We start from the raw sequence: 27,398 nt of genomic DNA on the forward strand, positions 1-27,398 counted from the left end.
ACCGGCTTTGCCCATTGATTTGTTACTAGGCTTTATTTGGTTTATTATGACCGAAAAATATCCTCCTTTTCTTATTTTTAAATTTTATTAAACGGACCAAATTTTAACGATCCCATTAACATACTTTTTAAAAAAATTAATAAAAGATTGCAAATTATATTCTTTGTTTTATTTTTTTTTTGTAATTGCATCAAAGAAAGAAAGAAAAAAAGCTTCACAATTTGTCTGCCAGCCAGTCTTTATACGCTGCAACATTTGTGAACACTTGAGGAAGCATACCTGAAACAATTTAAAAATAATGTTTATTTTGAATGAAAAATTAAACTACCTATTATTTAAATTAATTATACCTTTTTCGTCGTAAGCTAGTTGCATGTATGTCGCATTCATTGAAGGAGCTCTTAAGAGCATCACTTGAGCGCTTGCATTGAGCTCCCAGGGAGCGCTTTCCTGCAAACCATTCCCAGTACAGAAGTCGTTTCGGAAGGCTACGAACGCACTTTGTATGTGAACGTCAAGCACATTTTTTTAAAAATCTATTTTTGTAACTCAGCGACTTTCGTGCAATAGCGAGACAGTCAGGGCTACGTGGTTATAACTTAGTCCCCTTTAAAAAGATTAAATTATCAGATTTCATTTAGTTTTTGTTAATTGCCTCCATGTTGATAAAAGCCACTTACTTTTTTTTTTTTTATTATAGCTTTTACATAGCGCTACTTTCATGCTTATAGCATGCCCAGAGCGCTTTTGGTCCAATCTCATTTGTGGACCAGTGGGGAGGGGAGGGGGTATCTAGGAGTTGGTTTTCCGTGTTGCCTTTAGGTGCTCAGTAAACACAACTCAGTAAACACAACTCTGCCAGAGTCGGGTGTCGAACCTCGAGCCCCCTTCTAGGTAGCCAAGGCAAGCCAAGTTCAAGCGCACTTGGCCTCTCGACCACGCTTCCCACTTTTGTGTGTTTGCCCGTCGACCTGTTCATCACGTTTACATCACACAAAAAAAGGATAAAAGGCTATTAAAAATATGACTGCCCTTTTCATTTCACTTCCAAAACATCGAAATAATTTTACTTTCTTTAACTGTTTGTTCCCGAGGTTGTTTTTGTTTTTTTTTAAGTAAAAAGCAAATAAATTCCAACGAATGTTTGATATTGATCTTTTAACTTATATAACTTTTATTCTTGCAAAATCTCATGATAAAAAAAAACTTAAAAACGCTAAATAAAAATCTCTATACTTAGATTTCGTTACTTAAAAATTGTTCCGGATATTGCTTTTTTTTTTAAATCAAAGTTACATTATTGATCCACATCTGACTTATATTAAAATTAATTTTCTAAAAAAAAAAAAAGTTATTATATTTTTTAAAATCAATATCACATTGTTCTAGATTTTTAACTTGAAACAAATTTATGTCTAATAAATTATTTTTTTTTTAATATCGACAATAGTTTGATCGGGATTTTAAAATGAGAAAGTCATTTACTACAAACGATTGTTGAAAAGTGAAACACCACAAAAGAGTTTTTATCGATAAAGGATTGTTTCGAATTTTGTTTAAAAAAAATAAAGTAATGGTTTCAAATTGCTATATTACTTTAGAATTCTTGCCAATCGTAGCTAAAATGTAATTAACAAACAAAGATTGCTCCAAATATTTATCAAAAATCTACTAACAGCTAATGAGAGTTTTCGATCGCTCTTCTAATATAAATATAAGCGATCGCCCCCCCCCCCCAACTTAGCGGACGAATTTTAGTAAAGAAATCATACAATTTGTTTACGAATTTTCTAGTTATGTTAAAAATATATACTAATAATTTATATTTCAAACAATTTTTTTATTATTTTGCCCAGCCCCCCCCCTCTTCTAGTATATGTCGATTTGGTGTGGTGGGGAGGTACTAATGGCATTTACCCCGCCTCCCCAGACCCACCATAAACTTTGAGTTTTTGGGCGGTCCTATTTGTTTGTGGAAATCACAGCTTAACAGAATCAATTAAATATCTATATGATTGTCAGGGGCAGGTATGGTGAGAGTGAAAAGCTATTTCTTTGTTACTACTTAAGTACGAAATAGTTAAATCCCTTTGTTTATTTTCACCAGGCATGAATGTGAACAGTAACACGTGATGTTTTTAAATGTAAGTTTCCCTTGTATGATAGAGTGAAATTGGTAGTCAGTTGTTTTTTTCCTAGACAAATGTTTATGTACATATTTGGACGGATTCCTTCATCTGTTGAAGTACCTCAGCAGAGAGTCAAATCAGATTTTCAATAGCTTTAACGTTGTTTTTTTTTATTATCTAAACGTGATAGACATACCGACCGACAGACAAAACGCACAAATATAAGCGTCTTTTATTCTGATAGGTACACTAAACAAAAAATAAAAAAATCTGATAATTTTAAAAATTTTGAGGGAACTGATTAGTTCACTGTCACGCCACTGCTTGTCACTCTACTGCACGAAAGTGGTTGCATAAAAAGTCCATTTTAAAAAAAATGTGCATAATATTTACATTCAAAGTGCACCTTTAGCCTTTATAAACAAAACAAACATGTTTTCTTTTAATTTTAGCAGCTAATTAATCAGAAAAAACACCTTTAACTAATATTTTCCATTTATTATAAACATTTTCTTATACATTTAATAAATACATGTGACTTAGTGATATTGAAAATGTACAAAAAATTGTATCTTTTTCCTAAGGTATTGTAACATTATCTCCCTTACATTTATGTATTGTTTTAGAATTGGTGTATTTTTATGAAAAAATCGATTACATAATTAATTTTATAAATTAAATGGTTTGCTTTTTAGAAAACCAAAACTAGCCGATGCACCTAAACTTTTAAAGCCGCATCACATAATGAAATAATATTTTTCATTTCTATTCTAGTTTTCGAGATCTGAGTGAGACAGACGGACATTTTGCACAAACCTAATAGCGGCTTTTCCCCTTACGGGGCCCCCATTAAATATTGCGTTGAAATAGCGAATTGAGAATTATTTTCGGTAAATTTAAACTCTGTGGTTTTGATCGCGATTGGTGATTAGTTTAAAAAGGCAAACAGAAAGTATTAACTAATAAAAACATTTTTTTCATCTGCTGCAAATGGGAAAATTACTGACATGTCAGTAAGTAAATTAGGGCCCTTAGGAAGCACATTATGCCGATTTATGTACTGAATAATTTTGAACACTAGTTTTAACTCTTTCTCTCCGAACCGACGGTACCAGCGTTGATTCCACCAGAATGTGGTAAATGATTACGGAGAGAAAGAATTAAGTTTCTCTACGCTTATTCGCAAAATTAAATAACGAAACATACACACAGAGACGACAATATAAGTGAGAAGAAAAATAATTAAAAAAGCAAACCATTGCATTTTACGTCATTGCCAACGGCAGTTCCAACAAGTATGTCTTTATTAGGCCCACAATACAAAGGGCCCCCACTGTCTCCTGAACAAATACTGTTAGGTCGACCTGACGTACCTATAGAGGACGGATATTTAAAAAAAAAATTAAATTTAATATATAAAATTGACGAAAATTACCTTTTGGATTGTGAAAGGTGCTTAATTGTTTTAGGGTCAAATTAAGTAATATCAGGATAAATTTTATATTTTTAAGTGGTACTATTAGTGAATAGTGATGTCCTATGAACGAATAGATTTACACGCATATATATATATATATATGTGTTAAGCTAAGGTTAAAATAGTTGTATATGTTTTTTTAACCGGTATACTTTTCTTTTAAATAGATCCGTATGCATTGCACGATTCTCAACCTCAACACAATTTGTATCTGACTCAACATCTTATATTTCTTTTTCTTATCTTTTTTTTTATCTTGTAATCGAATGACCGACATTAGTTAATCTAGATTCTGATACCATTCTTTGACTCACCATTTGCAATCATAAACAAACCAAAAATAAAGCTTTTTCGTCTGCCTGTATTATAAAGAAACTTCCCATGAAAAGCTCTCATCCAACGACACGATTGTTTTCGTCCTTGTATTTCAATGGATTGACACACACTATACACACATAAAGCACAAACGCATTAGGGCTTCGAAGCGTATAAAAAATAATGCATTAGTAGTTCGTTTGATTTGCACTTTTTATTTTCTGTTGTTTTGTTCTAGCCAAATTATGTTTTGAGGAGAAAAAGCGAAATGTTAATTGATGTGAACAGATTACTTATGGGGCGGCTTAGAGATAAGGAGCTCTTATGAACGGAGAGATTTGACGCATTCGACGGTTCCCTTCATTATGATTAAACGTCTTGTTCGATATTTAATATCAGCGTCTACTACCATATATTATTGGCCTTTTGCATGTGTTATTTAAATTCTTGTATTGATTATTGCCTCAGGTTTAATTATCTGCATTAGACACAGCGAGGAAGCGCCTAGTAACAGTATAGGTGTTAAAGCACACAAAAAATCATTTTCACATCTCTCTCTCTCTCTCTCTCTCTCTCACTCTCTCTTTTACCTCGTTGAGATGTCCCAAAATTCTAGATAAAATGAATCTCTTTTTAATAAACGTTTGACCCGGAAAAGGATTTTATCTCGTAGCCAGTAGAACGATTGACTTTTCGTCGACCCTTCTGTCTGAAGGCTCTAATAAACTACATGATCCTTTAATCTCTGTTCATTGGCCACGGTACCTTTAGTTAACAAAGTTAACGCAATGCGATTCCAGAAATCAAGCCCTTGAGAGGAGACTCCATAGTTCTATAATGTACAATTGCGTTCCGTGGTGGGAGAGGGGAATTCACCGTGCGTATGAACTTCACTAGGGTACAATGGAAGACCTGTGCCATGCAGGGTGTCATGTGGCCAGCACAACGACCAACCGCATTTACTTTCCCCAAATAAAGTCAGATACCCATTAGTGTTTGGTGGACTTAGGAACGCCTTATAAATCCCAAAATTCAAAACCCCAGTCCTGACAGATTTTGAACCCAGGGCACGAGGTTCAAAAGCCAAGCGCTAAATCACTCAGCCACTGCGCCCCCTAGCCCTTCATTAACACCACCTAACACACTGAACTTTGTAACCACTGTGCATGTACAAAAAGTAACAACGTAAGTGAGAACTCTAACACAAAGGTAATCGTCTTCATTGTGTAAATAAATAAAGTTCAAGAACGATACATTTATCGTCTTTTACCATTCTTGTTAAAGACGCAAAGAAATAATTCTTTATCTAGTGCTTCAGCAAATTTTGGCCAAAATTTTTTGCAATCTGTACTAGAGATAAGAATTGTTATCGCTTTCTGTAGCCTGTTTGGATGTGTTCCTAAAGACTTGTTATTGTAGCCCCAGCCACTAACGATACAGGACGTATTGACATAACGATCGATTTCATCTGCCAGTTTGACAACCTAAGATAGAAAAAAAAAAATGTGCAAGCTATCGATAAAAAAATATTTCAAAGCAACTTTTCTACATCAGCTTGATAGCTTAAAAATTATTATAAACAATTTTTGAATAATATTTTTACGTATTTCTGAATCTTCTGGCTAAATGTTTTAGTAGGAACACAAATAAAAACACTGCAAAGAACTTGACGACTTAACTTTCAGTTTCATATAACTTTAATGACTATTAACTCTAACAATTCGTCACTGCAACATGTAGCGTAGAAGACTGTACAATATCTGTCAGTTTACAGTTAGCTATACTTCGTTGCAATTCATCTCTTCACTTCGTTGAAATTCATCTCTTCTCAACTTGCATCGAGCCGTATTCCACAGAACAGACAAACAACACACTTCCCAGTGTCGCTCCAGGTCTCCCAAAGCTGAACCAAGTCGTACTCAAGTATACCGAATCAGAGCTGCACACGTCTTACATCGTCTGCATAGACTATAACGACTCACTCATGACTGACTTTCACATTAACTCTCTGGCTTATATAGAGTTCCTAATCGCTCCTCTAAAGTTGCACAAACACTGCTAGTATCCTCTGGAATAACACGTGAGGAAACGTCACATCCTGTCTTTGTTTATACATGTAGATTCCAGAAAACATCGGCTGCAGTGTCATCTTGCCGGGGTCAAAAGTTGTGACCTCTATCTGCCACTGGACATAGCTAGTCCCTTCTGGAATAACACGTAAGGACACGTCACATCCTGTCTTTGTTGATACATGTACATTCCAGAGAACACCCGCTGCTGTGTTATTTCGCCTGGGTCATACGTTGACCTCTACCTATCACTGTTCATTTGTAACAATATTTAAAATAATATTTTAATTTAAAAAATAGGCTTTTTTTTATATGGGATCATATCAGCTTTCTGGACTAATTGGAAAGGTGTAGGGAGGTGTAAGAAGTGGGCATCTGGGTGATCGCTTTTTAAATGTATTTCTTTAAAAAAGTAAGGTACCTGAAATCGAACTCGAGGGCTAAGGCTTCTTTAGCTTCCTCAAACCAATACAGTAACCACTATGCTTATGAAAATAGGTTATTAGTTATTTATAGTTATTTACAACTTTTCTTTCTAAAATCAATAAACGGACTAATTCAATTTATATCTCCTGATGAGGCAAGTAAAATTTCTTTTCATTGTTCGAGATACCAAACAAAAATAAATGAAAAAGAAACACTTTCTTATTCAGAAGGCAGAACTTAACTTGGGAACATGGAATGTCCGTACTTTATTGGAACCAGGTTGATGTGCACAAGTTGCCAAGAAATGGCCAACTATAGACTACAGATCCTGGGAATGAGTGAAGTTCGATGGAACACATTCAGTGAAACAAGACTGCAATCAGGAGAAACCCTTCTCTTCTCTGGAAAGGAAAAAGAAGATGACTTATATGAAAATGGTGTAGCACTACTACTAGACAAGGAAGCTTTCAAAAGTCTTTTAGAATGGGAACCAGTTTCAGAACGAATAATTAGAGCCAAATTTTTGTCTAAGCTAAAAAATGTTCACATCATTATGTGCTTTGCTCCCAGCCACTTTGCAAGTGATACTGAGAAAAATACATTTTATGACCAACTGCAAAGTATAGTTGACAACATAACTACAAGGTATGTTTTGATCGTCATGGGAGATTTGAATGCTAAAGTGGGAAGTGACAACAGATAACCACCAAAAAAAATTACTTAAAGTAAACAACAAACACATTGGAGACATAGAACTGGATTCTTAGACCATAGACCAAGTAGACCAAAAAAAAAAAAGAATTGACATTAGTTTAATATCCGAACAAGCTAAGATATTTTGAGAAATTGGATTACGGTGAGGGGAGATGTGTCACCCAAATCACCACAACCCTAACCCAATTTCTTAAAATATATCTTTTAAGAGTATCTTAACTTTTTTGGTGATATTGATGACACATCTCCCCTTGACGCTGGTAAAGTTAAACAAAGGAAGACAAAATCAGTACCGATCACTGGTCGTTGGCGTCATGCGTCTGGTGATCGCATTCTTCGGACTGGTAATTAATTACCTGTGACACCTATCCAGGCCCTATATTCTGGGCACCTTTCACTCATTATATACTCTATCCTCCACCTCTTACTCTCTCGCGGGTAAGACGATAATTTCTAAATGTCTTGCACTCTTCTTGACATAATTTTTTTTTTTTGTAAATTAATGTAATACCTTAAACAAAAATTGTTGAAAATAAAAAATGCTCCTCTTAAAAACAGACATACACATGCCAAAAATATGTATTAATTAAAGAAAATGATGTGAAACACAAACACACATTTACAATATCACCATGCGTCCAATGCGCCAAAATGGCTGCGTCAAATCGACCTTCGCGCCAAAACGGCCTTGCCAAAACGGCTGCACCAAAACGTCTGCACCAAAACGTCCAGCTTCGGTAATTTGTTCATAAGTAAAACATACAATTACAACAGAAAGGAAAATTCTATTACAGTTACTCAATGTTTCAGTATTATGAAATTTTCTTGGCGCCAATAAATGTTAAAATAAAAAGGCAAGTCACTACACAATTTTTAATATTTAGAAATTGAAAAATCAAAATAGATTCCCCGGAATCGTACTGGTTCATATTTTATGTTGGTCCCTATTGCAAGACTCATCCTAACGTACCTCTTCTATAATTTGTGCAAACCAATCCGTTGTACTGGAAAAGACTATTGAATGAGGCACTGTCATAGGTCAGATATCAAGAAACCATAATTAAACTTAACAACCAAGTCCAAGATGCAAATTCATATGAAAAAAAACTACAAAACAAACAGATGAAAACAAATGAAATCAAAAGAAACCTTGGCAAGGATTTCGACAACGGCTATAACGATTTTCTTAGAAAATTAAAGATTGATGTATATCTTTGGGAAAAAATAGTTAGCTTTTTGGGCACTCTGGAAAAACTCTAGTTTAAAAGTCGTTCAGAAACTTTTTGAAACCGTGACAAAAGTGTGGTATTATCATAGTAAATAAATCACATTACCGGGAGTGTGAGTTAAAGTTTGAACAAGATTTAAGTCTTCAGGTAAAGAGAGAGAGAGAGAGAGAAAAAGAGAGAGAGAGAGAGAGAGAGAGAATTTATCACCATTAGTTAGAGCTCGGTAACCGTTAACGAAATAAACAGATGACATTAACATCATCTGTCTTATAGACCGCAAGGTCTGAAGAGGTAATTTTACTTTTTCTTGTCGTTAGAGAAATCCGTATTTTATTAGTAGTACTATATAAGATAAAAAGTGTATTTTTGTGCAAAAAAATCACTAGCATAATTAATTTTTAATAAATTAAACAGGTTTTTTTTAGAAAACCAAATGTGCCATTGCACCTAAACTTTGCAAGCCAAAGTTACAAAGCATGGTTAAATAATATTTTTTTCATCAAGTTTTTGAGATCTGAATGTGACAGACGAAGAGATGTACAGACAGAGAGACGGACATTTTGCACAAACCTAATAACGGCTTTTTTTCCTTAAGGGAGACGCTAAAAATAGAAATTTCCAAAAAACATTCCCCCCTTACTAGGCCTCTGGGCAGACACAATTTTCTTTCAGCAGGAGAAAGTTGAACCGCGAGATTACAAGTATACTTTCTTTAGGAACAATATTAAATTATACAAAATTTAATCGGTCGATTTCTTGAAAAAAAAAAGGGAGACAAGGACTTACCTCCACATTTTTGTTGGGTCTGACTGGAGTGGCTAGTGTCAGTACAGCAATATCGTATATTTCCATACCTTGGATAACCCAGTGATCTTCATACATGTTACTTTTTGAGAAAGGGACAACTTGTTCGTAACCAGTTAGTGGTCCATAATAGTTTAATAACCCAACTACTGCACGGAGATCGCTGAGGTCGACTCCCTTCACACAGTGGGCGGCAGTAAGAATCTATATTCATCAAAGAAAAAAATGTTGTTTTTTTTTACAATACCTCTATTCAACTCATACCTTTGTGCAAATTAAAACATTCTGCATGGGTTAAATTCTGATTGGACAAGGATCTCAAAAACGTCTCAAACGAATCGGACTGCCATGTTTCTGCGTTCCTCTTTTCGACTTAAATTTTAGAGCTGACGTTGGTAAACGTGTTTCTTGTTTAATATGTCGCACAAATGTCATTCGACATTCAGTCGCCACTTCCATTTGACAGCGAATGCCTGTGCGGGAAAAGATTTCTCTGTTGGTATTATTATCTTGGTATGTTATTCGTAGGATCCTTCTCGGCCATCACTGCTCAGACTCTTTTCAACCTTCCACGGCTCATTAGGTGGCGTTGGGATAATGATTACATTCAGTTGGGGGATTTTAATCTCCAAGCAAATTGATTTGTTTGATCAGATAGGCCGTACGTTTTCAAAGACGGTTCCTGCTTTCCATTTCGACAGGCAACATCATGATATGCATCTCCATTGCTTGAGATAACACTGCCTAAATAGGTTAACTTTTTTTTTTGTTGAAGACCTGTATGACCAAATTTTATTGGTGAACTAGGTAACCTACACACTGCATGCACAACTTTAAGGGCGTCTTTATTCGTCATATCGTGTTTACATTTAATTGTATTTCAAAGTAAGCTATGTCGTCTGCAAAGTCCAAGTCGGTTTGGTTTACGCAGAGGGAACCCGAATGCAACCTGTTAAATGTACTTCAATGACATCGTTGATGGCTAAAAGAAAGAGAAATTAGGAAAAGATACACTTGTCTCGTTGTATAAGAATTCCATTGACTATAGTGACATAAGAACTTTATTTGCTTTATACATGTCGCTAAATCTGGAAAAAAATGAGTTTACCATATGCCTTATTCTCTTGCTATTTTCTGGAGTGATTCAGATAGACACAATCAAACTTTTTTTTAAAATATACAAAACTGATCAACATTTTTTGGTAGTATTCCAGGCTTTGTTTGACAAAGTTTAACAAGACGAGCATGATTTGAATTTTCGGAAGAAGCTGAGAAACACTAGTATAATTTAAAGCATTTTCCTTAAGGAGCTCTGTCAAAAAAGTAGAAGTTTTAAATAGAAACAAAACCCATTTTTCGGGTGAAATTAATTTCTTTTATTAGCTTACAGTTTTATTTTTCAACATATAGAAATGAAATATACAAAATTTGCTTGTTTTTTTAGGGCCAAGATTATTTTTTTCCCTGGTGTTGGGGGTAATACCCTGAGCTTACCTAACCGGGCCACTGGGATATGCCACAAAAATCTCCCCTTTTTTAAGCCCTAAAAACTTGTGGTATTTTGTAATTGGTAATACAAACAAAATGAATAATATTCATATATAATCTTATATTATCTAATGAAAAATAGATGTTAATTTAAAAAGGATTATGCTTGCGTCCTACGCGTGTCCCTAGGTCAATCTAGTCTTGCATGTTAATTATTTAATGACTTAATTTAGCCAAGTCATTGGTTTACCTGGCAGACTCATACAACCCTTTACATGCTCTAATAGCACTAGGAGAAAAAATAAACATTTGTACTTATTAGTCCTAGCATATGGAACATAGAATTGGCATTTATATATGTGTATTTCTGAGCATTTTAGTAGGCATTGTTTTTGTATTTAAAGATAATGGTTTAATGTTTTATGTATTGTTGTAACTCTCTAAGGCAGGCACTCAACGAAAGGCAGGTCGGCAACAGTAAACGATGTATTTATTTATGATAAGCATCAACAAATAATAATATTTATTATTTCGACCTGGACTTCTGCTATAAAGTCACAGGGAGTAATACGTCTAAGTTCTAAGAGTCCTAGTCCATACCAAAACACAGAACAGACCGCCGACACACTTCCCAGTGTCTCTCCAGGTCTCCCAAACAGTTTCCTAGTATCACACAGGACAGCACTCAGCACCAGACTGTTCAGACTCCCATGACCCTTTAGCCAGCTCACGACAGTCCTTCTTCCTGTCTAAACATGTTGTAACATAATAGTAATATATGTACATTTGCACACTAGCGCGTCAGTGCAACACCGCTTGTGTTTACGTAATAAATGGAGTTCCTAATATGTCTTCCCTCTTAAACACTAGTTTGTTATTTGTGTAACACGAATATTCTACATGGTGTCAGAATAAAACTTAAAAAGCTGTCCAGACAAAGGTTTTTATTAATCTAATAATGGCTTCTTTTTATTTTGAGCAACCAATCTTGAATTGGAATGCTAAAGATCTGTATCAAGAGTTTTTAAGGTTTCAACAGCAGGTGAGCTTTTGTTTCAAAGGACCGTTAGCTGGTGCCGATAGTAAACAAAAAGCCGGATGGCTGGGAATGTGGATAGGCCAGCAAGGCCGTGAGGTTTACAAAACTCTAAATATTACTGATAGTGAAGAGGGAGATCCGCAATTGCTATTAAAGAAAATAGAAGACTACATAAGGCCAAGACAAAATAAAAGAGTGTCTAGATTTAGAGCACATCAGAGAAAGCAGGTAGAAGGAGAAAGTTTTGATAACTTTGTTAAAGACCTAAAGCTTCTCATTATGGACTGTGAGTATGACAACCCAGACGATATGCTTATTGATTTGATCATTAGTGGAGTCATACACGAAAAGGTACAATTAAGACTTCTTGATCAGGGACAGAAGTTGACCCTTAACAAGGCTATAGAAATAGGACAACAATATGAGATGTCGCAAAGCCAAGTGAAAATGTTTAGGGGCCAAGAAGTTCTAGCGATCAAGAGAGGGTCACACAATGTACTCAAGCAGAAGTCTAAAGACAACTCAGATAAATTATGTAGTAAATGCGGCAAGAACCACGAAAAGGGAAAATGTCCAGCAATAGGAACCACATGCAATTTCTGCAAGAAGAAAAACCACTGGTTTCAAATGTGCAGAAAAAGACGCAACGTCAATCTAGTAGAAGATGACAGTCACAGTGATGAAAATATTATACCTGTTAGCACTGCAAGTAGCCAGTATAGAAAGGGTAATATTGAGAACATCAATGTCGTCGAAGACAAGTGGACTGTAAAACTAGTCGTGCATGGCAAGACATTAATTTTTCGTATCGACACTGGTGCAAGATGTAACATTCTTGTCAAGTCAGAGTTTGAAAAGCTCAAAGACAAAGTAAAACTTGCTTATTCAGCAAAGTCGCTCAAGTCTTACTCTAATCATGTTATTAAGACTTTAGGAGCAGTAGTGCTACCTTTGAAAAATAATATCCAAGAGGTGAAAGCAAGGTTTGAGGTAGTAGACATTAGTCAAGAGAACATTTTGAGTGGTGACATAGCAGAATGTTTAGGACTACTACAACGGATAGACAGCATAGAATCCAAGGCAGAAGACGAGTTACAAAGAGAATTTCCTGAAATGCTTAAAACAACTGGAACACTGCCAGGAGAATACAAGATTCAGTTACAGGAAAATGCTAAAGGAGTTATTCATCCACCACGTCGCTTAGCAGCATCTCTACGCAATAAAGTTGAAGAAAAACTTAAAGAAATGCAAGCTGATGGATTTATTACTGCCGTACATGAACCTACTGAATGGGTTAGCTCCATGGTTGTTTCGTTCAGGAATGACAAAGTTAGAATATGTATTGATCCAAAAGATCTCAATAAAGCAATCAGAAGGGAACATCACCCGATGAAAACTATTGAAGATGTGATCACTAATATTCCAGATTCGAAGATATTCTCAGTTCTCGATGCCAAGTCAGGGTTTATGCAAATAAAGCTTGAAAGAGAATCTTCATTTCTCACAACTTTCAACACACCTCTGGGAAGATATAGATGGTTACGATTACCTTTTGGTATCAAATCAGCGCCAGAAATTTACCAAAGAATTATGGATGAAATGCTTCAAGGAATTGAAGGAGCATATGTCATCATAGACGACATTCTAGTAGCTGGTAGAGATGTTGAGCATCATGATCACATTTTGAAACAAGTCATGCAAAGAGCAACGAAGTACAATCTAAAGCTGAACTATGACAAGTGCAAGATAAGGCAAAACAGAGTACCTTATATGGGCCATATCTTGTCAGAGAAAGGTTTAGAACCAGATCCAGCAAAGATAAAGGCAATTATTGACATGCCAGCTCCTCAAGACAAAGATGGAATCAGAAGATTTCTAGGTTTAATTCAGTACCTAGCAAAATTTATTCCTTATCTAAGTCAAGCAGATGCTCCAATACGAAAGCTTCTAAAAGATGATATAGAATTTCAATGGAATCATGAACAAAACAAGAGTTTCAAAGAATTGAAACATCTTTGTACAAACCCTCCAGTTTTAGCATATTATGATGTCAACAAGAACGTAGAGATAGAATGTGATGCAAGTAAAGATGGACTGGGAGCAGTATTACTCCAGGAAGGTCGTATAATTGCATACGCATCAAGAGCTCTCACAGATACAGAAACAAGATATGCTCAAATTGAGAAGGAAATGCTCTCAATTGTGTATAGTACAAGCAAATTTCACTGCTACATATTTGGTAAAGAAGTAACAGTTTATAATGATCACAAACCTCTGGAGCAAATCTTCAAGAAACCTCTATTGTCAGCACCAATGAGAATACAGAAGATGCTAATAAGACTGCAGTGGTATGATCTGAAAGTCTGTTACAGAAAAGGCAAGGAAATGTTTATCTCCGATACACTTTCTCGTGCACATCTACCAAATACTGATACACAGACATGTGAATTTACAGATGATTCAGTGCATATGATCTCTGTAAGTGATTCGAAATACAATGAAATTAAAGACTGTACAAGCAAGGAACTTTCAATGCTTCTGGAAGTAATTATGACTGGTTGGCCAGACACAAGAAGCGAGACTCCAATTGAAGTCAGGCCGTATTGGGATTCAAGAGACCAGTTATCAACTTCGGATGGTATTATATACAAAGGTCTGAGAATAGTCATGCCACCAAGCTTACGTAAATACATGCTAAATCTGATTCACAAGTCTCACTTAGGAATAGTCAAGTGTAAGCAGAGAGCCAGAGAAGTCATGTATTGGCCAGGCATGAATGCAGACATTGAAGTGACAGTTAGGGATTGTAGCAGGTGTGCTGAACAACAGAATCAAAATGTGTCAGAACCGCTAATACCTACCAAGACACCAGATCTCAAGGTGGTGAAGAAACACTTTGACTCCGAGAAACAGTCTGAGAAACATTGTTATGATAAGAGGAAAGGAGTTAAGAGTCATAATCCACTACAAAACGGAACGGCAGTCAGAATGCAACTTAATTCTGAGTGGAAACCAGGAACAGTAGTTTCGAAGCATTCTAAGCCTAGATCGTATAATGTCAAAAGTGGAAATAAGGTCTACAGAAGAAACAGAATACACATCAGAAAGTCTTCTGAGAAAGCAAACAGATTTGACAATATTTATGACTTTCCAGATGACATCTCAGAACAACCAGAACCACTAAATCTAGAGAGTCCAAGATTACAAACTACACTAGATTTTGAGCCGCCACTACACACTGCTTCTTCTAACACCTCTAGACCAAATGAACCTTATGTAACACGCTCAGGCAGAATAGTTAACAAACCCAAGAGACTTGATTTGTGATGAACTGATTAGACTTTTTAGTTGACTAGTTTGTTAGTTATTCTGATAAATAGATTTTCTAAATTAAAGAAGAGAGATGTAACATAATAGTAATATATGTACATTTGCACACTAGCGCGTCAGTGCAACACCGCTTGTGTTTACGTAATAAATGGAGTTCCTAATATGTCTTCCCTCTTAAACACTAGTTTGTTATTTGTGTAATACAAATATTCTACACATGTCTTCCACTAATTGTGTTGAATGGCGCTCTAATGTGCACCATCAGTGTTCCTCGGGAGCGGAGTTACAAAAATATCAATAAGCAAAATATTTTTATTTGTATCACTGAAGGAAAGTGTACAAGATCATTTCTGAATAACAAGTTATTTATTTGTTCACTGGTTTATTTTTAGGTTGAATTTGAGTTAAGTTAAAACTAAGGCGTAATTGATAAGTTTGAAAAGAAATGTTTTGTATTTTTTTTTATATATTTCTTTTTAGTCTATACTTTAAAGGAACATCTTTGGCATCACGGTTTTGTGTGAGTGTTCAACAACTGTTTTGAAGAGAACACTATACGAAAATACGAAGTCGGAACATTTGAAACGCATTGTCTGACCAACACAATCTCATCGCAACCATATCGTAATATATAAACCAAGCATAATGTTGTAACCCCGCTCAAGCGCTACACTTATGGTGCGCATCTGAGCACTACTGAACACGACTAGTGAAAGACATATAGAGACAGGAAGAAGGACTGTTGTGAGCCGGCTAAAAGTCATGGGAGTCTGAACAGTCTGGTGCTGAGTGCTATCCTGTGTGATACTAGGAAACTGTGTGGGAGACCTGGAGCGACACTGGGAAGTGTGTCGGTGGTCTGTTCTCTGTTCTGGTATGAAGTAGGACTCTTAGAACTTAAGACATATTACTCCCTGTGACTTTATAGCAGACGTCCAAGTCTAACTAGTAACTATTACTCTTTGTTGATGCTTATAGTAGTTATACTAAATAAATACATCGTTTACTCTTGTCAACCTGTCTTTCGTTGAGTGCCTGCCTTAGAGAGAATTACAACAATATCTTGAATTCTAAACATTTATTCTAAAACTTGTATCCCTGTGATGAATGTAACATTCAATTTAATTATAATGTATTTTTTTCCCCTAGTTTATCCCCAGAAACTGATAATACTAGTCCTTATATACCCTTTGTGGTATACGTATCTAAACTATTCTCATAGTCGTGAAAAATCCCAATAACGCCTTAGTTTTAAGTGTGTTTTTGGCTATTACAACTCCACCATGTTTGTCTTCTATTTTCTAATATTTTTTAGTCGCTGTTGACAATCTCTGAGTTATAATTGTTTTAATTTGTCAATATATCTACTTTTCCGATTATTTGCAAATCTGTAGACTGTTTGGTAGTACGCTTATTGCTAGAGTTTAAAGGTGCTTGTGAATTTTGCTTTAATACATAAAACAAATAAAATTGCTTAAATATTCTTTAAAAAAGACACTTCCTGTTTTATACAGCTGTCCAATATTTGTAATAACATTTTTTTTGCTTTTGAAAACAAAAGTTTTTTTTTTATCTAACATAATTTTTTATGATTATGGCCTCCAAGAGGAAAAAGACATCATGCCATATTGAAATTATTTTTTTAATTATTAAAAAAAATAAAAGGTCAAGCTAATGTGTTTTTTTTTTCAAAAATGGTCAATTAGCTAGTGTTTTTTTTTTCCTAAAAATAAACAGCAATCAAATTTCAAAGAAATATAGTTACGGGGCTCCGTGTAGACTATGTCCGCTGACCGACTCATGTTATTATATTTTTTTTTGTAGTTTGGTATGGTTTTTGACCTGATGAATTTGCAATCTTTATTAAAAACTCTTAATAGTGCTAAAGAGAATTTTTTTTTAAAATTACCTTATTTAAAGCGATCAAAACTGCTCCACATCTTTTATCAAAATATCCATCTTCATCTCTCATCATAAGGGCTACTTGAGATGGGACATCAAAAAGTTGGACATCCTGGCCATTGACTATACGTTTTCTTTCTGAGAATGTCAAAAATGCAAATAAATAAAATAATAAAATTACACCCAAAAAATAGTTTATTAGAAAGACTCTTCGAAGAAAAAAACAACTTAAAAATTCATGGCTGGAAGGAAGATTGTAGTTTCTGAAATAATGGTGTCAGAAACTCTATAAATGCAGAAAATAGCAAACCGCTTTTAGAAGTTCGACAGAAACCAGCTTTGAAAGGCGAAAATAGTGTTTTTAGAGACACCTATAAAAAAATTTAACTGTGTAGTATGTCTCTCCTTTTCTTACGTGTGTATATTAAGGCTTAAAGAGGTAATAACATTCCTAGTTCACCAGATGTTGTGACTGCAAATAATAGTTCCGAAGCTGCATTTGGTATTATTTAAAGAAAAATTGTGTGTTTTTGTAATTGTAACATAGAATAGTGGACCATAATAATTTAGTTCACAATAAGAATTACTTAATAGTACATAAAGGTTTTGCTCAAATTAAATTACTTTAACATTATATGAGCTGTGTTGTTAATTAGATTTTAATTTACGATGTCGATTTCAGGGAGTCTCGTAAAATACAATAAGGTGCAGTTGTGGAATTTATAGTGTGGGTGACATCTGCGATAAGATAGCCATGTTGGTTCTTAAAGTTAATAAAATGAGTTTAAAATCAATAAACATCGTAAGATTGATATTGTATTTATATAAAAAAAAGATTTAAGCAATATCATTGAATATATCTTCAAATGTTCATATTTCTGGATTTTAGTCCTTGTCAACGAGAATATTCTCATTTAATAAATATTTGTTTGCAGGATTTAACAAAAGGGCACGACATGGCCTAAATTGTGCCGATGTGCCTAAACTCAAAACTCAAATTCTATATAGAATGATTGGATTGCATGTTGGAGAAAATAATATAAACATACTAAAATAGAATTCAGATAAATTGTAATAGACATCATAATCAAATCATCTTGTGATATATTTTGGTGTAAGATAAAAGGAAGAAATGCATGTCTGCAACGTCGACGAAAGTAAATGTTAAAGACCCTGGACTAGATCTAGATTTACAAGAACTTGAACTTGAGGAAGTATACGCTCTGAAACTAGATATCTAATTAAATGAAATATGATTAAGTATATTGACTTACGCAAAAGTTTACCTATAGATCAAATTTTCAAAGATATCTTTTAGGCGCTATGCATGTTTGCGTTCTGGGGGCCGTCAATGTAGTGTAATGGCGACCTAGTTAGGTCTAGTTAGGCAGATTTGATAGGGCTGAACATCCTGCCATTATGTGTTCAATTGACTTACCCACACGATCACATTTTCGGCATTTGAGTTTTAGGATATGTTTCTCGTAATTTTTTGTCTTGATTACTCTGTCCTGTATTGCTGTAACAAAGCCTTCAGTTTCGGGGTAGAGATGAGCTGCTTTGAGCCATGTTAATGTTGGCAGGTCATGAGGCGCTGGACCTTTTTCTGCTCAACAGAATTATTTACAGAGCCAGTAGGCAGATGGTAGCGCTACTGGGTGGATTTCATCTGTGCACCTCGGTCTGAGACCACGGGGCTAGAGTTGCCTTAGCAACCAGACAGCACGACTAAACTAAACTAACTAAAGAAAACAACCAACAAACTTTATACAACAAACATATACTTTATTTAAAACAAAAACGAAATAAACCAAAAACAACCCCAACCACAATAAACTACCAAAATACCCTACCAGACCTGAACTATTGTAACTATTAATTCATCTAACTCAAACCTAACAACTACTAGATCTAGAATTAACAAACAGCATTTACTGCAACAGCAGTTGTTTTAAGGCAGGAATTATAGCATTACTGATACACGAGTAAATGTCTACGTCACAACAAAAGTTGGGCCAGACAACAATAAACATAAAGCTAGGCTTAGGGCTCAAGAAAGCCGCCATGAGAGCGAAGCTTAGGGCGCAGCCTTCTTTCACACTAAAATTAGATTTATAACAATCTGCTAACTCATAGCAGTCATTCAAACAATGGAACATTAATAAAAAAAATACTATTAAAACATAAGATAATAAAATACATATATTTAAAACGAAAAGTAAAAAATGAAATGATTAAAGATGGCTAATGGGTGACGCTATCTAAATCTATGGATCTTCCGGTTCCATCATAGACAATCGCTAATTAATGAGCCGGCGAAGCTACGACACTAATCCGTCTAAATTTTAACTATAAAACCAAATCAATGAATAATAGAGATAAATTTAACAAAATAAAGTAAAAATAAAAACATTTTTAAACTTACAGACAGTCCAAGCTGAATTTATACACAACTATAGAATTTAAGACCGGCACAACTAATTACACTGACCACTGGTCCACTGGACCACTGGTCAAAGACAAAAAAAAAGGCTCAACATGGTTACTGACAAAGCTATAACTGGTCGGTGATAACGTCTCAAAGCGCATGACGTCACGCTAATTCCCTAACACTAAACTGGACTATCGATATCCCTAATTTGTCCTTAGTAATACAAAAGATTTAATAATGATCCATTTTCGAATGAAAATACTTATATATATATATATATAGTTCTACCTTGAGATTAGCTTCTTTTAAATAAATATATATATTTTAATTGCTGTATAGCATGTCAAGATGCGCTATGGCTCAATAACTTTTATGGACCAGTAGTTGTGGGATGTGGTATTTATATGGCATATTCTATGCTGTCTTTACAAAAGCTATTTTTTTTAAAAAGGTGTAAAAAGAGTCTGAATTTAAACTTGAGGTCTCGTGCCTCCATGATGTATGTATAAAAAAAGTTCCCCTTTCAGACCTTGCGGTTTATAGGGCAGAATCCAGGCAGATCTTTGTAATAAGTTAGACCCTTTACAATTTGCTTACCAAAAGGGTAAAGGTGTAGACGATGCCATCCTAAATATTTTAAACTGTGTCTACAAACATCTGGACTTACCGAACACTTATGTAAGATTGCTCTTTATGGATTTCTCATCAGCTTTTAACACTATACAACTTCATTTACTCATTGAAAAGATGAAAGCGTTGCAGATTAGTCCATACATAATACTATGGGCTAATGAATTTTTGACCCAGAGAGCTCAGAGGGTTAGGGTAAACAATGTTATATCTAATGAACGCATAGTTAACACAGGGGCGACCCAGGGGGCTGTAACATCGCCATTGTGGTTCATTTTGTACACCAATGATTTTCAATCCGATAGTTCTTGTTGCTCCTTCACAAAATTCGCTGATGATGCGGCTCTTCTTGCCCTGCTCTCAGAGAGCTCAGACGTAAATGAGTATTTCAAAGAACTAGAACACATTGAGGAATACTGTAAAGATAATTTTTTATTATTAAATGTAAAAAAAACCAAAGAAATGATAATCGATTTTCGTAGGGACAAGAAGGGAAATGATATTGTTTCTGTAGCTGGAGAGACTATTGAAATTGTGCAAACCTTTAGATACCTTGGTACTATCCTAGACAATAAACTAAATTTTACTGCAAATACTGATTATATCAGCAAAAAAGGGCAGCAAAGATTACGACTACTAAGAAAACTGTCCTCGTTTAATGTTAGCGAAAAGGCCTTGGCTATGTCACATCTGCAATATTTTAAGTTTCAATATCACTGCCTGGTATGGCAATCTGAGCATTAAAAATAAAAATAAACTTAATAGAATCCTAAATGCTGCTGGCAAAATCATTGGCAAAAAACAAACCCCATTTGGGCAGTTGTTTGAGACAAACATCTATAAAAAAGCTAACAAGATCCTCGAAAAAAAGAATCACCCTTTGTGTCAGGATTTCGTGATTTTACCATCACAAAAGAGATACAAGACACCGATAGCAAAGACAAACAGACACAAACACTCTTTTGTACCCCTGGCAATCAAATCATTAAATAAGAACAATCTGGTATAAACTTTGTCACATGTAAATTATGAGTGAGTCTGATGTGAATGTACACTTTGGTTTCTTATAGTTATAATGTTTTTTGTTTGGTGTAATGCACAAATTGTAAGACAAATTTCCTTACGGATAATAAAGATTATTATTATTATTATTATTATTATTATTATGATGTAAAGGTCATCTACTTATTGTAAGGTCTTTTTTTTAACAATTGAAGTATTTATAAAAAAAGGTTTTATAGTCTATTGTTTAGTTTAATTTTAAGCGAAAGATCTGATTCTCTACACAAGAATTATCTCTCTTTGAACATTTTCTATGTAAATCAAAATTAATTAATGAGACTAATTGATTAACTTGTTGATTTTTTTTTGAAAAGATTTCTGTGTTGTCATTGACAATGAATAATTGTGCAAAGTTTCATCTGGATATAAGAAAAGGGAATTCAGTGAACTAAAGTGTAAATTATTCCACACAGACAGACAGTTAGAAAGATAAAGTAAATCTATGTAAGCATTGTAAACAAAAAAATGAAGACTACGACTAGTTTGAAAAGCTCTAAGAAGATTAATGGTAGTTCTCATGCCTTTGTTGCAGTATACAATGGATATAAAAGTATCCATTTGCGATCAGTCATTATTAAGCCTAACAATAAATATTAGCTATATTTTATAAACATTTAACTTACCACGTTCATCGGCCATGTTGTTGGCAATGAGTGAAATAAGCAGACCAGTAAAGATGAATACATTCATTGCATAAGTTGTAGTTTGATTATGAACATAAACTTACATTACGCTAGCTCTGGAGGTTAGGGCAACTAACAACCAAGATCTTTTATTCTGACTTCAGAGACTAAAATGTGTCTACTAAACATGTTTTTTTTTCCTAAAGTTGAGCCTGGTATAAGTTGACAGTAATCTATAACTTATCCAATTACTACATTCTGTTGATCAATTGATTTCAATTGATTGTGGTAATAGACTTTTGTAATAAGTAGATTTTAATACAATGCCTGTAAATTAGACTTTTAGTAGTAATAAATACATAATACAAATGTCTCATGTGTCAAGCTTAAAGATAATCATTGAGATAAACTTTTCTACTCAGATTAAATATAATATAAACAAATTGTAGAAACTTTATCATATCCTAGAGAAGAATACTACTTATCACAATGTTTTACTAGCAAGATCAATTTATATATGCATATCACTACAGACTATACCCACCATCTACTCCCGTTGTTTTTTCCCCCAGATTTATTACATTATATTCTGGTAAGATCAATCCTAATGACTTATAACACATTTTTTTACGATTCAAACACGAACCCGAGAGTCCTAGTATCCCTCTTACTCACGCATTGTTAGGTCAAAAAAAGTTGTAGCCTATATGTTGTTTATTTCGGACATAATATTTATTCCCATTTCTTTATCCTCAAATGGAAAAGTTGGATTAGAACGCTTTTCTATAAATATTTTTGCCTAGTAGTTTGGCCTATTTGATATGTTTTGAGCAATATAAGATTTTTATTTTGGAAAAGGGGAATAAACCCTAATCAGCAAACACCCTTTTTTCTGCATTACCAATAATAAACTAATTTTTGATGTTTGAAGGAATATTTCTTTGGGCAGAAAGGACTCGTTAGCCTTGGCTTGCAACCAGGGGCGGACTGGGTGTCGAAATTGTTCAAGTCATTTGTATATAATCCTTCCCAAATTTAAATATCATATGATAGGTATCAAAATATGGGCCTACCTATCCTCAGAACAATTATGTTGAATTTAATAATGTATTGATAATGTTGGTTTTTAATCTGTAAAACTGAAAATCCTAAAAGGATGAAGCCTACAAGTATCACTGTCTACGGATATAGTCTATTACACCATATGTGTTACTTCATACAACAACAATTTTTTTTTATATAAAGCAAAATATTTGTAGCGACGGGTGATGTACTTAAAAAAAAAGCCCAGTGTGTTTGGTGAGTCCATTTATACAAATAAATTGTTATTTTGATTGGTTTCAATTTGAATTATAAATGTAATTTTAAATTACTTTATCAATCTTCGACTCACTACAGTTTAAAAAAAAAGGAATTGATGAATTTATCTACTGCTCTGCCCATCCTAATCCTTTAAGTTGCGGGGGGAGGGGTCGGTCAAATTTTAATGCAAAAAAATCATAGTTTGTAAACAAAATTAGTTAAATCTCTATTTATCATAAGCTACTTATAGATATTAAAACCCATTGGAATATAATTTCGCTCTAATTCACTCTAATCTTAAATTAAAACATTAATAAATATAAAATGAAGGAGCGTGGTCGGTACAAAGAGTAAGCGTGGGAGGGGCAGACATTAAATTCAACATAATAATTCTGAGGATAGCTAGGCCTATAATTTGATACCCATCATATGATATTTAAATTTGGTCAGGATTATATACAAATGACTTGACTATTTTTGACACCCAGTCCGCCCCTGGTTGCAAGCCAAGGCTAATGAGTCCTTTCTGCCCAAAGAAGTAGTTCTTCAAACATCAAAAATTAGTTAATTATTGGTAATGCAGAAAAAGGGTGTTTGCTGACAACTTTTCCTTTTGAGGATAAAGATTTAAGAATAAAAGTTCTGGCCAAAATAAACAACATATAGGCTACAACTTTTTTGACCTAACAATGCGCGAGTAAGAGGGATACTAGGACTCTCGGGTTCGGGTTTGAATCGTAAAAAAAATGTGTTATAAGTCATTAGGATTGATCTTACCAGAATATAATGTAATAAATCTGGTGGAAAAAACAACGGGAGTAGATGGTGGGTATAGTCTGTAGTGATATGCATATATAAAATGTTGTTAGTAAAACATTGTGATAAGTAATATTGTTCTCTAGGATATGATATAGTTTCTACAATTTTTTTATATTATACTTAATCTGATTAGAAAAGTTTATTCAATGATTATCTTTAAGCTTGACACATGAGACATTTGTATTATGTATTTATTACTACTAAAAGTCTAATTTACAGGCATTGTATTACAATCTACTCATTACAAAACTCTATTACCGCAATCAATTGAAATCATTTGATCAACAGAATGTAGTAATTGGATAAGTTATAGATTACTGTCAACTTATACCAGGCTCAACTTTAGGAAAAAAAACATGTTTAGTAGACACATTTTAGTCTCTGAATTCAGAATAAAAGATCTTGGTTGTTAGTTGCCCTAACTTCCAGAGCTAGCGTAATATAAGGTTATGTTGATAATCAAACTACAACTTATGTATGAACAACTTATGAATGTATTCATCTTTACTGGTCTGCTTATTTCACTCATTGACAACAACATGACTGACGGACGTGGTAAGTGAAATGTTTATAAAATATAGCTAATATTTATTGTTAGGCTTAATAATGACTGATCGCAAATGGATACTTTTATATCCATTGTATACTGTAACGAAGGCATGAGCATTACAATTAATCTTCTTGGAGCTTTTGGAACTAGTCGTAGTCTTCATTTTTTTGTTTACAATGCTTACATAGATTTACTTTATCTTTCTAACTGTCTGTCTGTGTGGAATAATTTACACTTTAGTTTACACTGTCTGTGTGGAATAATTTACACTTTAGTTCACTGAATTCCCTTTTCTTATAGCCAGATGAAACTTTGCACAATTATTCATTGTCAATGACAACACATAAATCTTTTTTTTTAAATCAACCATTTAATCAATTAATCTTCAATAATAAATTTTGATTTATATAAAATTTGTTCAAAGAAGGATAAGTCTTGTCATATGGGTAGCCAGGATTTTTTTTCGAGGATGGGTGGATTTTTATATTTAAATTTATTTTTTTAAAATAGTGTGTAAATGTAATAAGAAACTTTTGAGGATTGTTTTCTTTAATTTGTATTAGTGGATCGGGATATATATATACATTTGATTTGTTGATTGTGACATTATTTCTTTTTTACCCGGAATATTGATTGATCATAGTTATATTGTGCTTCTGCAATCAGAGAGATACCAGAGATCTCAGAATTGGTGAGTTTTCTTGAGTTCAATCCCACGTCTTAACAATATATGTTCGGACAAGTTCGCCGGTTGGAGGATAATCGCATCCCAAAAATCATTATGTACTGGCTCAAGAAAAACTGGTAGCCTTCACCTCCGTTAATGGTTACATGTGATACAAACGGGATTTAAAATAATTGAACAATGATACTGACAACTGGGAAGACATAGCCTTAGACCGCACTAGTTGGAGAGAGACATTGACCAAGAAAGCTATGGACTACGAAAAAAAAACATGGGCCTCAGCCCTTGAAGAAAAGCATGTCACACGGAAAATGGCCAACTCCTCTACCACCAAAGCGAAAGCCATCTTGACCAGCAATATATGTGTAAAGGAGTGTCTCTCCAAAAAAGGGCTCAATAGCCATATGATATAGTGTTTGAGATGAACCAGAGTAGTTCTACGACTGAAGGAGGCCAATATATACATATGTGTGTGTGTGTGTGTGTTTGGAGTGATTGGATAAACTGAAAAAATCCCGTCCTTGCCAGCAAGGGGGTCTGGGGGAGAGCTGATAGCTCCTCAGCGGCTTTAAGGTCTCGCGCCGCCGCCAAACATTATATCCGGTATTTAACTCTTTCTCTCCGTAATTATTTACCACATTCTAGTGGAATCAACGTTGGTATCGTCTGTTAGGAGAGAAAGAGTTAAAACAGAAAGAAATTCTTATTCTGAGGTATCTACAGTGCATTATACTGCTTTACAAAAATTTTAGTTCAAGTTTTAGTTCAAAAACCTAATGAGCTATTCTTAATTACTTAGGACTAACACCCTTCCGCACCGTTCGGCGCATAAGGCAGCAAGCTGTCTTCATAAAAAATCTGTCACTGGCAATGTCTTAAGCCTCTTTCCACATGTTGTCCAATGTTATACAAGATTGATTTCCGCTTTTCTCGTAATGGCCTTTATATCATCGCAACTCTTAGTATGCGTAATTGTGTTTTGTCGGAGAACATGTCCAACAAACCTCATGTGACGCTCTGTCTTCTGTGGCATTTTACGTCTCGAGAGATGATCTTTTCCCTTAGCAACTTCTTGTATGACTAAAGAGGCCAATTCTTGATACACAGCTGCGGTCGCAGGTTGGGCATATGTAATAACCTGGTGCTGTTGCATTTTCACCCTTATTTCTGCTTCTGTTGTGTATTGTATCTGCAATCCGAGACCCTTCTTTTATGCTCTCTGTCTCCATGTGGATCTATCTAGTGCCACTTTTTCCCAGCTGCTAGTGTCGATTTTGAAGAACTTCATGTCGCGTTTGCACGCATCCGTATACCGTAAAATTGGGCGACCAGCGGCTCTCCTGCTCTCTATTAGATCGCCATACAGAATGTCTTGTGGAAGTCGACCTACTGGCAATCTATGAACATGGCCAACCTTACTAAGGGGTCAACTCCGAGTTCGGTATATGATTTAATTGTTTGAGATCCGATCTCTATAACTGACTCCTGAAATCCGTCTTAGCCGTCTTTATTGAGCTACATTTATTTTTTTCTCTTTTTTTGGAAGATGAATTCCATGCTATTCACTGCATTTTATAAATGGAGCCCAGCGACTGCTAGAAATGTGTAACCTCTCTTGGCTAAGCTCTTGAAATTTGGGTGACTGTAGTTTGGTTTAGAATTTATATCGAAAGGGAATGTTTTATGGTTAAAACCATCAATTGCTATTTTGAACTAAAAAATTTCTGTTTAGTTTTGTTTTTTTTTAAACTAAAAAAAAACTTATCTAGGCTTACAAAATAAATTTGGTGACTGTAGTTTGCTTTAAAATAGTATTGAAAAAGGGGTTTTCAACCACCAATCTATCAGTAGGGGGTTTGAACTCAAAAAACTATCTGGAGGGATTTAATTTTAAATCCTTCTGGAGGAGAGGGATTTAAACTCAAAAACTCCATGTCTATGATCATAGAATTTTGCGTGTGTAGTGTTATAACCTTGCCATGCGCACCGCCATCTAAGCTAGTGCTGAAGGTGCGCACTATTATATAACAGACTGAGAAGGATGTCAACATTAGGAAGAAGAACGATTTCCGCCTGGCGAGCTTCTGAGAGCACGTCTTCGGCAAGAGCTGGTTGATGAAAGGGAGGATCCAAAGACCTACCTGTTTCAGGTAGAACCAGATATTAGTGAGCTCCTGAACAACATGCAGGACAAGTGACGAGACCAAAATAACAAAATAAAAAGTACCTTGCAGGATTTGATAAATCATTCTATGGAAAAAAACTTATTCTTATTGTGTAAGGCCAGATAGAACCTTTGAGAGAGAGAAGTCCAAAATTATTTATCAAACAACCGTTACTCATTTAAGACAGTGATCATACTGATAGTTGGTGA

General features: G+C 34.6%; 1 protein-coding gene across 1 annotated transcript; it reads right to left on the bottom strand.

The window, feature by feature from the left end:
• Positions 1–162: 162 nt before the first annotated feature.
• LOC129924427 (chymotrypsinogen A-like) lies at positions 163–21,783 on the bottom strand. The gene is made up of 6 exons (XM_056018751.1): positions 21,669–21,783; positions 16,930–17,060; positions 9,146–9,367; positions 5,192–5,405; positions 3,386–3,502; positions 163–279 (listed from the first exon to the last, which is right to left on the bottom strand). Exons 1-6 carry the CDS (start codon positions 21,733–21,735, stop codon positions 215–217), a joined length of 816 nt encoding a protein of 271 aa, XP_055874726.1. The 5' UTR covers positions 21,736–21,783; the 3' UTR covers positions 163–214.
• Between the last annotated feature and the right edge of the window lie 5,615 nt (positions 21,784–27,398).

This window comes from Biomphalaria glabrata, chromosome 2, assembly GCF_947242115.1.
Source record: "Biomphalaria glabrata chromosome 2, xgBioGlab47.1, whole genome shotgun sequence".
Lineage (NCBI taxonomy): Eukaryota > Metazoa > Mollusca > Gastropoda > Planorbidae > Biomphalaria > Biomphalaria glabrata.

Excerpts from the sequence above, each read along its gene's own strand:
- LOC129924427 (XM_056018751.1), bottom strand. The coding sequence starts at position 21,735 with ATGAATGTATTCATCTTTACTGGTCTGCTTATTTCACTCATTGCCAAC. Across the intron at positions 9,368-16,929 it reads TTTTGATCGCTTTAAATAAG|ATTCTTACTGCCGCCCACTG; the intron begins GTAATTTTAAAA and ends TGATGAATATAG. Across the intron at positions 280-3,385 it reads CAATGACGTAAAATGCAATG|GTATGCTTCCTCAAGTGTTC; the intron begins GTTTGCTTTTTT and ends AAATTGTTTCAG.